This window comes from Notothenia rossii, assembly GCF_949606895.1.
Source record: "Notothenia rossii genome assembly, chromosome: 9".
In the NCBI taxonomy this organism is placed as follows: Eukaryota; Metazoa; Chordata; class Actinopteri; order Perciformes; family Nototheniidae; genus Notothenia; species Notothenia rossii.
The window spans coordinates 50,641,840-50,652,980 of record NC_136907.1 but is presented as its reverse complement, the minus strand read 5'-3'; the positions used below and the strand labels follow the sequence as shown (position 1 = coordinate 50,652,980).

The 11,141-nt window shown below is 39.9% G+C and overlaps 1 protein-coding gene across 1 annotated transcript; it reads right to left on the bottom strand.

The window, feature by feature from the left end:
• Nucleotides 1–1,106: 1,106 nt before the first annotated feature.
• LOC307018226 (neuromedin-U receptor 1-like) lies at nt 1,107–7,851 on the bottom strand. The gene is made up of 4 exons (XM_079648368.1): nt 7,741–7,851; nt 6,285–7,009; nt 5,451–5,678; nt 1,107–4,611 (listed from the first exon to the last, which is right to left on the bottom strand). The coding sequence occupies exons 2-4, from the start codon at nt 6,970–6,972 to the stop codon at nt 4,310–4,312; spliced, it is 1,218 nt and encodes a 405-aa protein (XP_079504494.1). The 5' UTR covers nt 6,973–7,009; nt 7,741–7,851; the 3' UTR covers nt 1,107–4,309.
• Between the last annotated feature and the right edge of the window lie 3,290 nt (nt 7,852–11,141).

Below are 11,141 nucleotides of genomic sequence, written 5' to 3'. Positions count from 1 at the left end.
ACTATAGTATGTGCTCATGTGTTTAATTGTTGGTGTATGTATACTGTTTAGGATACTGCCTGAATATGCTTCATGAAAGGCAGGCTTTCCTGTTAAAGGGGCCCTATATGCTTTATGTGATGTTACTTTCCTGTAGTGTGTTATTTAGTTTTTTTACGTGATAGGCTCATAAGCGGCACATTTAAGTGGTCCACCCAGTTAACCAATCAGAGCAGACTGGGCTCTGGTTTCAGACAGAGGGTGAAAAGAGGTGCTGCAGCACAGGCAGTATGAGGAAAATAAAGAGCTTTTTGAACATTAAAGCATGGAGACATGTCACAGTAGAGGTACTACATACTAATAACCTGAAAATCAGCAGAATAGGGCCCCTTTAATAAAATCTAAATATCTTGGGTTCTTCTTTTCTAAGGTTCCATTGTTCCTACATAATACACTTAAGAAAAAAAACATCTCATTGATATTTATTTTCTATATATTTACATTGCATTTGATATTGATGTGTTCCAAAAACGGAAAGTTATCAGGTTACATTACTTTTATTTTGTGATACCTAGATTACATTACTGATTACATTTGTTTTTTACAGGTACATTGTAATTATAATAAATAATAGATTTAATTTGTTAGCGCTTTTACAGGTGCTCAAAGACGCTTTACAGATATAGTGAAGAGAAAAGAAAAGAAAGGAACAACAAATAAATATATAGTTAAAGTTAAAGTCAAATAATACAAAAACAATCACACATTAAAAGCCAGATTGAAGAGGTGAGTTTTTGTGACCCCCCCCACCCCAGGGCTGATGTATCATGATACCATTTGTCAGTGTCCTTCAGTTAGCTCATCTCTGACCTGCTATTAACCCAGTGACTTTCCCCTCTACCCTCTTCATCATCATTTCCATTTGTATAATGAGTTTTTACTGTGTCACCCAGAGTTTGAGATGAGACAGCCAAGGGGAAAAAGTTCTTGTGGCTTTTGGCAGACGTTGCTTCTCATAAATAACTTTTCACTAAGATGTTTACACAGAAGCCCTGGAGCTGCTCTATAGCTTGAAAACAAGACTCATTATAAACGCATTTGTCCCCAACACTAAACCAGTAATAAGAACAGCATAAATTACCTTCAGAACTAATTTTCAAAACAAGGTCCTTTAATCATATATAGTATTTCAAGGGTACAGAAACATGTTTTCATTAAATATTAAAGATGCACCAGGCCTGAGCATTAACTAAAGAGATTAATATGTACATGCCTTTATTACAATTTGCAATAACTCAACACAAGAAACAACAACATACACTTACACTTACATGTTTTTCTTATTGGAAAGCAATACAGGTGATCTGCTAAACCTGACAGTTTCTAAAGCAAAAACGTTATACATTTAGAATTACTATTACTTGAAATACATTTATGTTTAAATGCTTGCAAGGGCACATTTGTACTCAGCTGCGCCACTGGTTATAAATACCATATATAAACCATTACCTCATGTTATAACACGGCTTGGTTGAATACTTGATTCTGATTGGTCAATTTAGACATTCCAGAGCTTGTTAATTTTCAAACGTCTGCTAAGGTAGACCTTTGCTAAGGAGGATCAAGGGACTTTGTGCAGTCATATCAATCCACAGAAAGAAGTCCGGTCAATTACAATTTGCTGTGGACAAAAAACATGGAATACTTTTTTAATATTGTGGAGAGCACAAAACTTTGGACTCATGATGGCTAAACTGTCCCCAGTAGAGAAAATAAAAACAGAGCAAGAGAAGGAAAGAGGTTAAAAGACAGAGCGTGTCAGAGAAATCCAAATGCCATAAAAGATTGCATTCATTTCCATTCTTATTTTTCCAGTGTGATAGCTGTCAAACAGAAGTTAAATCCATTTCTCACTTAGTCTAACAATGTACTTAACCCACTAAAAGGATTTATTCTCAAATAATCTAGAAATTACGTTGTTCAAACAATAATCATCTCTCTCGTTCAGATTAATGCGGTCGTTTGTTTTTTCTTCTTTACGAAACGCCGCTTTGTCATATTTCCTGTTTGGATTGCCGTACGTAGCTGTCCAATATGGCGGACCAACTCGCGCTTGCGCAGTGCAAATCGGGCAGACATGCAAATCGGGTAGTCACGCGGTCAATGGAAAATAAATGTGAACAGACTTGGACAGTTACAGAAAACCTCGATCCGCGCTGCCGCCATTTTAGGTTACATTGCTGTTACGCCGCTCCAGGTTTTGGTACGCAGTGGGACAGAATATCTTTTCTTAGCGAAAGCAATACGATCATTTTTTAAATCAACCAAATATTTTTAAATCATTTTTGTCAGTCAAGTTGTTGGTATAATTAGTAGAAAGTTGTGTAATAAGCGGGATAATATACAGCCAGGTGGTCATTAATTTAAAAAAAACGACACAGTGACCAAGTTCCCAAAGTGAAGATCATTTGGGGGGCCTTACATCACTTTTCACCCATTACACTTTCCTAGAGAAATGTTCTTTTTTATACAGGATCAGGGGTGGACTGGTGGGCTGACCATCGGGACGTTCGGGACGAATCCCGATGGGCCGGTAGGACGATGTGGGCCGGTCGGATAAGACACTAGCACCGTCCGTCCGTCCGTCCGTCCGTCCGTCCGTCCGTCGACAATACACTAGCGGTATATACTTGCGGCACCGAGGTGGGCTGGTCGGATAAGTCAATAGCACCCCCCCGTCAACAATTTACTAGCGGTAATTACTTGCGGTACCGAGGTGGGCCGGTCGAGAGTCTCGGGCTGATTTGTAGTCCCAGTCCGCCCCTGTACAGGATACATAGACATTTATTCTTTCATACGAAAAGCTTCATAATAAGCCAGCCTGGAATTGTTTTGCTTCACAATATACACAATAAATACATTTATCATGTACAACAACAGTTAGCCATACACAAGCGCAGGGAGAAAATGCAAACGCCAGACGGTAAGGATTAAACCCTTCTTGGTGTCAGGCGTCAGTTCTAACTACTGTACGCAATTTGGAATGTTGAGACAGTCGATGGGTTGTATTTCCATGAATAACAATGCTGTTGTATCATTTATATGATAATTTCATTGTTCACTGGAACATTGGCGCCAAGAGAGGTCGATCTCATCCTACTGTATCTCATCACTTTTTGCACTTCATTTCGTCCTATAGGTCCTCTCTCTAATAGGTTTTGAGTTACTGTATATATTTCTGCAGACTGGAGGACTGTCCCGGAGCTTAGCTTGTTTTTTCTGAAGTGCACCTCATGAGGCTTGTCAAGTAGCCTTTGGTTGTATCTATATGGGAAAACATCTGTTCAGCGACATGTAACATTCTCTACTATACCACTTAGAGGGTAATAACCTTCAGTTTCAGGACCTTTCCCATTAGACTTTTAATCATGTGGTACTCAAGTACAGATAAGTGGTGTATAACAGAAGAATAAAAGTGGAATGCCGCAAGCGAGGCAAGGTTCCGCTTAGAAAATAATGAATGCAGGCCCATTGTCCTGGAAGATGTTAATGTCGTGGAGAAATATTGGTCAAATATAATCAGTTTCTTGAGCTTGAAAACAATTGATGGGTATGCCAAGCCATGGCAACAGCAATCTCTATGACTTCAGACTGTAACTCTTAGTCATTGAGTCATTGTTTTTAGACTTGCTTGCATTGGTGTTGATATTGGGAGGCTGGAATGATCCTCCTTGCTCATAGCGGGACAGACAGACATTGGTTTAGCCGGTTTGTTTCATTCAACACACTCTGTTAAATTGTTGTTCTGAATTCCTAACCTCAAGGTTGATTGCTCTTATGTCGCTTGGGCTCCATCTAAATTAAATGTAATGTAATGTAACCAATGTGTTCAATTATTTTTTCTTAATAGCAGGATATATGTGAAAAAATATTTTAGCCTCTGATAAAATTCAAATTGTGCGTAAGGGGAATTGATTTTACCATTTCACCAGGGAAGGAGAGCTTTAAATATTTCAGAGGTCAATAGATTTCCCGATCAATACCGGGTAATTATTGTTAAAGCAAACCCTACCTTCAGATGAGCTTTAATTATTCTTGCTGTACATTCTTCAAGTCTCTTAGCTCTACTAGTGGTGTGTTGGTGATGCTGGTAGGTTAAAATGAGATCTGGCAATGATGGCGTATAGGTCATAAAATCCATACATTTGTCCAAACTAAACCATTCAATGACCCTTTATTCCCTGTAGGCCTAGTATCTGCACTTCTCTACTCCCAGATCTTAATTGATCACCTATCCATGTATACAGTTCTTGAATTTCCATTGCCAAAACTAAGTACTGCTGGGCATTTTCTCACTCAAGGTGCTGCGTTGGGTCATCTGTTGGCTGAAGCGTGCGGGCAAGCTGTTATGATAACAAGTAACGTGACTGAACATTTCTCTGAACCTGGTGGACATGAGGTTGTAGAGGACGGGGTTGATGGCAGAGCTCAGGTAGAAGAAGACCCCGGAGACGATGTGGACGAGCTCGAAGACCTGGAGGTGCTGCTCGGACGAGGGATCAATGTAACTCCACATCAGGCGGTCCACATGGAAGGGGGCCCAGCAAAGTCCGAACACAATCACCAGCACACCTGAGAAGGCCAGATGGATAGTGTAAGGGATTAATGGTCAAATGGGGAAATACAAATGGTATACACTGTAATACTCCTGGACCATAAACTGTAACCTATACAGTAGCCACTTTGACCTCACACAGTTGTTTATGGACTCACATTTTGAAGTTTATGGACTAACATTTAGAAGCACTAAGATGGGCATTTTCATAACCACCATCTTAATTATTTGGTGCCAGAAGTAACCATATTTGAACAGGAAGATAGAGCTGGAGAATACCATGTAAGCTCAAACTAGCGCTAGCTAGTTAACTTGGATAGCACGGTACGTTCTTAGTTCTTGATAACTCTAATAGTGTTTGGGAATGTTTTGCTAGGGAAAAACATGCTGAAAACAAAACAAAAAGTGTTGGTATTGATCTGTCAATCATAATGTAACCAGACAACAAAACACATCCCACTTGAACCACAATTGAATGAACATCAGCCCTTTTTGAAGAAAGCTTGATTATAGACTTCTATACAATCTGAATTATTTTTGCAACCAGTAGAGTTGCCCTGTGTTGGCCATTAAAATAATACAGGTTTAAGGCAACGTGTCATTGGCCTCACTTTTCAGAATCAGAGGTTGTCCTGGACATTACAGTATTTCAATCATACTGTCAATCCAAGCATTTAACCGACTGCAAGACATAGCTTGGACAGATGGACATGTTACAAAAAATATAGCCTTTAAAGAATATCTTCATATGGGAACAATGGGTGTAAAGACTTACGCACACGCAGATATGGTGAATTGAATTTCAGTTTGTTTCTATTTAGCAACATTGAATCAAGCAACATAAAATGAAACCCACACAGCATTTTGGTGACTTGCAGGTTGCGTCTGCTCAGTTTCTGCTTGTGGGACCTGGAGAGACTTTCCGGTCCAAAGCTTGTGTCCACCACAGTCATCAACCTGTCCCTCTGCAGCCGCACACCAATGATCAGGTAGAAGATGCTGATTATCATCATGGGGAGCAGGAAGAAAACCAACGTGGAAATCAGGATGATGAGGTTGTACACCCAGGTGGGCTTAATCACATCTGTGGATGGAGATGTAACACATAGATGTGTTAGTCAGCTCAAGGATTCAGGTGTACCATGGTCATTATAGCTTCATACATTACTTAACCAGTTAGCCCTTATAAGAAAGCAGCATGACTCCAAATCCTTTGGGAATTGACTTACTTTTCGCTAAGCGTCATTAGCAGGCTGATGTTTCAGATTTTCTTTACCACTACCTGATAAAGGGAATTTGTTACAGATATTCATGGTGGCCAGGGGATACACGCTATGTTTTCAATATTTTATCATCAAATGTGTTACAGAGATTAATGTTGCCCATACAATGTACCTTAATGTCTTCAATGATCTTTCCCTGGTTGATTCACCTGTGATTGTTTATTTATTTTCTGTTAAAATATCATATAATCTTCTTCCTCAAAGGATCAATGGTAAAGACTTTTGGGACCATCTGACATTTCATTTGCAAAATCATTAGTTCAACATTTAAATGTGTCCAATAATGTTTGGTAGAAATAAGCTGTACTCTCTTCTAAGTGCAGTCACCACATGATACCATGCTAATGCTAACACAAATTTGTAAAAATAGCACCAAAACTAATCTAGATGAATAAATGTTTACGTACGGCAGATAGCAGATCGGGGGAACTCTCGTCCAAACCATGAAGGCAGCACCACCATGCCATGCACACTAGTGTTTGGCACAGCACACAGCATGGAAAGCACCCACAGCATGAAGATGACCCTTTTTACGTGAGCCTGTGTGGTCATGTGTTTGACCTTGAGGGGGTGCACCACCGCCATGTAGCGCTCCACGCTCAGCGCTGTAACATTAAGGATGGAGGCGAAGCAGACAGTCTCAAATAAGAAGGTTTTAAAGTAGCAACCGCCCCCCCCGAGCAGGAAGGGGTAGTTCTGCCACATTTCGTAGAGCTCTAATGGCATGCCCAGCAGCAGCACCAGCAGGTCAGAGACTGCCAGGCTCATCAGGTAGTAGTTGGTGGGCGTCTGCATCACCCTGTTGCGCAAAATCACAGTGCAGGTGAGAGAATTGCCCAGTACGCCCACCATAAAGATGGTAAGGTAGGTGACACAGACAGGAAGGAACACAGGGGACCTGACCGGGCCCAGATGCATGGATAGGTAATCCTCCTCGCTTAAACACATGTAATACAGATCTTGAGCAGTAGCCTTAGCCAACACCCAGGAGATATTCATCCCACACACCACAGAAGCGTCGGGGCAGCCCACGCCACTGAGGACTGTGGCATCAGATATGAAAAGAGCAGTGTGGGAGCAGTTACGCTGCAGCATTTTGTTGATTGAACGGAAGGTAAATTGGCTTCTAAACCTAATGGAGAGAAGAGAAAGGGTGACTTTAAATAATACCTCCACACATTGTTCACATGATGTGTAGTTTACTCATTACATTCCAAAAGATAATGACTTGTTTGGCTCTAGGTGGAAAAATGTTTGAGGGCAGTACGATTTTGGATCGGTTCCCACTGCTGACTTTCAGACTTTCTCTCAAACTATTTTTCAGCAGTTGTTTTGGGTTGGGGTGTTTCTCATGACTGTATGTATTCTTTGCAGCAGTATTAGTTTCAGAAAATGTAATGTCAAACTGTTGCCAACATCTTTGTAGCTACCAAAATATCTCCCCAAGGCATAAAACCCTAACCCTAACTCTAACTCTATATGCAAACAGATGAGTTCACATACTTCTGGTACCAAGCAGCTCTTGGTATAGCTTCTATTCGAGAAACTGTTCTCATAAGTCCAAGCAACTTCAAGCCAAAAAACCTTTTAACACCTTTTAACATATAAAGAAAGAAAGGATTTGTAGAATGTTCTTGCTAACTTAATAACAATGCTGTCCCTCAGAATGTTAAACAGTCCCCAAATTTGAGATGAATAAAGTCTTCTAATCCAATCTAATGTTGTCTTATCCAGAGTCTATTTTCAGCAGAACACAGCCTCTTGAGACTCTTTTGTTTAGATTATAGAAAGGATTAGTCTTCCATTCACCAGCCTACAGAGTTATAAAGATAATTTCATGTCACAAACAAACACAAAACGTACCTGCAGTTTATGAGCTCCTTATGGGCTAAGGATGGAGACAATTTGAAGAAATGTGAGAAGATGAGTTAACATCATATTTCTTCTGCATCCTGGACGTAATTTTTCCAGCACTTCTTGACTGCTTTGGTGCTTCAGTGCGTCACAGCTGCTTGACTTCCAGTATTTGAGCGCTGATGTTCACCCACCTCTTACTCTCTCCCCTCTCCCTATCCCTCGCTCCCTCTCCCTCTCTTGTTTTTGCCCCCACCATTAACCGCCTTCTTCATCTTTCTCTTTCATGTAATTCAACTTCTTTGATTTTTTTTCTTTCACTTTTTCACACACACACACACACACACACACACACACACACACACACACACACACACACACACACACACACACACACACACACACACACACACACACACACACACAGATTAACAAGCATAGACTATTTATTGTCATTCTCCATTCTGTTATTCTACTTTTCCCATTGAATTCGGGATTTCTATGAACCCATAACCCATAACCTGTGTGTGTGTGTGTGTGTGTGTGTGTGTGTGTGTGTGTGTGTGTGTGTGTGTGTGTTAGGGCTGCACGATTTTGGGAACAAATCAAATTGCAATTTTTCTGACAAATATTGCGATTGCGATTCGATTTGCGATATCTGTTTTTAAAGCGACCCAACGGAAGTTTATTGTAAAATGCGGCCATATCTCCGGCTAGAAAGGTTGTATCAACGTGCTCCCGTTTCTAGCACCCGAGCTATGAGCGAAATAACTATACTTCCGTTGGGTTGCTTTAAAGTCAAGCTTCAGTTTAAGATTCACCCTTTAATAGATGTTAAACATGTGATGGAGCATTACTAACCTGACTCAGATGGTTTGTTTCACCAAACCATCTAGGAACGCTCCATTGGAAGCCATTTGGAAAGGGCAGGCACTTTCAAAAATACTTGGCTCCAACAATAAATAAAAATGAAATAAAGATTTTAAATATGACATTTTTATTTTTCATGAAATCAAACTCTCGCTTGCATGTTTAGAAATTGCAGACATTTTAAATTGTAATTATTATAATACTTACTTACATAAATGGATCCAGCTTAATCTTTACACCTTTTTCCATCACATCGGCAGTGACACTCGTCAGGAAAAGAAAACCAAGGTAACAATATCCCAATGTGTTAACAGCTGAGTGCGTCATGTAATTCGGTACTTCTTTCTTAAACAAAATGTACAGTATGTGAGTCACCAGGTGCGATATCATGTTCGGACATTAGGAAGTAGGCTAATATTTAAATCAGATCAACCAAAAGCTTTATTAATAGGAAAGAGCTCTTCTATTCATGCAAGTGTACATTGGAGAGATGAATAAATATGTGACATGCTGAATTTGTTCACCTAATAGATGAGCCGAGTAGGAATCATCCTTTGCACTGCAAAGTAGGCCTAAAGACAGGAAAGATGCGACCGGGGCATTGTTTGTCCAATAAATCATCAACAGAACTTCTGTCACAGAGCGAAGGAGTCACAGTTATGGTCTGCTGAACACACTTGCTGAATGACTGCGTCTCGTACCCCCACCACCTTAATTCTCTGCAGGCCTCAGTGGTGTTCAGCTTTTATTGCCAATCCAGGGGCTCCAACATGTCCCCGGCAGGACATTAACATGTTCTCATTGGTGTCTCCATGAGTCAGATAATAATTGGCCTTGCCAGACGGAACTAGAAAAAAGAGACCCCATCAACATCATGTTTAGTCTATTATATGGAGGACAAGAGCAGCCAAATTAAACAAATAAATACTAGCTAAATACCATTATGTGCTAAAAAAAAATACATCAACAATATCATTTACAATATTTTGTGATTATTGAATTAATAAAATGATATCTTTATTTAATTTGCCATGTTTATTTGGTTGGATATTCAAATATCCATTCTATTGTTTATTTATTTTTTCCGCCAGCTATATCCTTTGAATGTGTCCATTGAAAAGTGTATTTATTGCAGTCTTTCCTAAAAGCTATTACATATTTTATTAAATGGTGTTTGAGTTCTTAAAGCTCAGCTATTATGCTATATTTGAACAATATATTGTCTCGGAAATGTTTTGCTCAAAATCCCAAACAGATCATCCATTGTAACATGCCTCATACTCCTCTTTTTCAGCCCTGTTACTAAAGGGCAGATTCTGGCCACGCCCCTTTGGAGCTGCTGTTGGCCACGCCCCGTTGGAGCTTCTGCTGGTCACGCCCCTTTGGAGCGTCCATCCGCATCCAAGCAGTGAGATCTGCGAAGAGAAGGCTGTCAACGAGCAGAAACTGGCAGTGGCATAGTCAGTAGGGGCTTAGACTGGGAGCCGTAGGGTCGCCGGTTCAATTCCTCGACCAGACCTAAATGTGGAGTGTGGACTGCTTCTTGGAGAGGTCCCAGTTCACCTCCTGCCCTCCCGTACCCCCCCACCCCCCACTCCCATTTCTCCCCAGGCGCTGTACAATAGCTGTCCACTGCTCCTAGTCGGATGGGTTAATTCAGTGGTTCTCAAACTTTTTCTGTCATTCCCCACTTTGAACAGGTGGGCCTTTTCAAGCCCCACCTGTTCCTCATCGCTCCAATAAAATGGTAGGCCAAGCTTAAAATTGTCAAATGTATCGTTCTATAACAGGGGTCTCCAACCTTTTTTAGGATGAGAGCTACTTTCAAAAAATAAAACAAGTCGTGAGCTACTTTTATTCCTCCTTTTTGTTTTTTTGCAGTGTATATATTTTAACATTATCATATGCTACCTTTAACCTTTGTGTGCTGTTTGGGTCTGTGAAACCCGTTTTCAGTGTTTACTAAAATAAAATGTATGCAATTTAATTATTTTAACCTGCTTTATTTGGTGGTGGACCTCACATCCTCTAGGGGGGTCTGGGGCATGCACCCCCAGGAAGATTTTTTTAAATGTTGAAGTTAAATGCAGTTAAATGGTGCACTTTGAGCTAGGGCTGCTCAATTAATCGTATTTTAATCGCAATTACGATTTTGGCTTGAAACGGTTATGAAAACAACATAATCGAAATAAAACGATTTTATTTTTTTTAAATAGGTTTTTCAGTTGAATTATACTTAAAGTTCAGGGTAATCAACTGTTAAAAACATACTTTTCAAATTATTATTTTTTTATTATGTTTTCAAAGTAAATGGTTAATCGTTTTTAATAATCGTGATATCAATTATTGACCCAAATAAACGAGATTATGATTTTTGCCATAATCGAGCAGCCCTACTTTGAGCACAACATGAATTTATTGATACAGCTCTCAACACTCAGATGAAAGGGAGCTGTATACTTTTCAATAATCCAAACATCTTTAGAATATGATCACAACAAATCATTTAAACTTGTTTATTCTTATCTTATGTTACCTAG

What these genes read in the sequence shown, in the direction of transcription:
- LOC307018226 (XM_079648368.1), bottom strand. Translation starts at nt 6,972, where the DNA reads ATGCTGCAGCGTAACTGCTCCCACACTGCTCTTTTCATATCTGATGCC. An exon ending in CCCCCGATCTGCTATCTGCC is followed by an intron (nt 5,679 to 6,284) that starts GTACGTAAACAT and finishes CTCCATCCACAG; the next exon opens with ATGTGATTAAGCCCACCTGG. An exon ending in GCAAGTCACCAAAATGCTGT is followed by an intron (nt 4,612 to 5,450) that starts GTGGGTTTCATT and finishes TGGCCTTCTCAG; the next exon opens with GTGTGCTGGTGATTGTGTTC.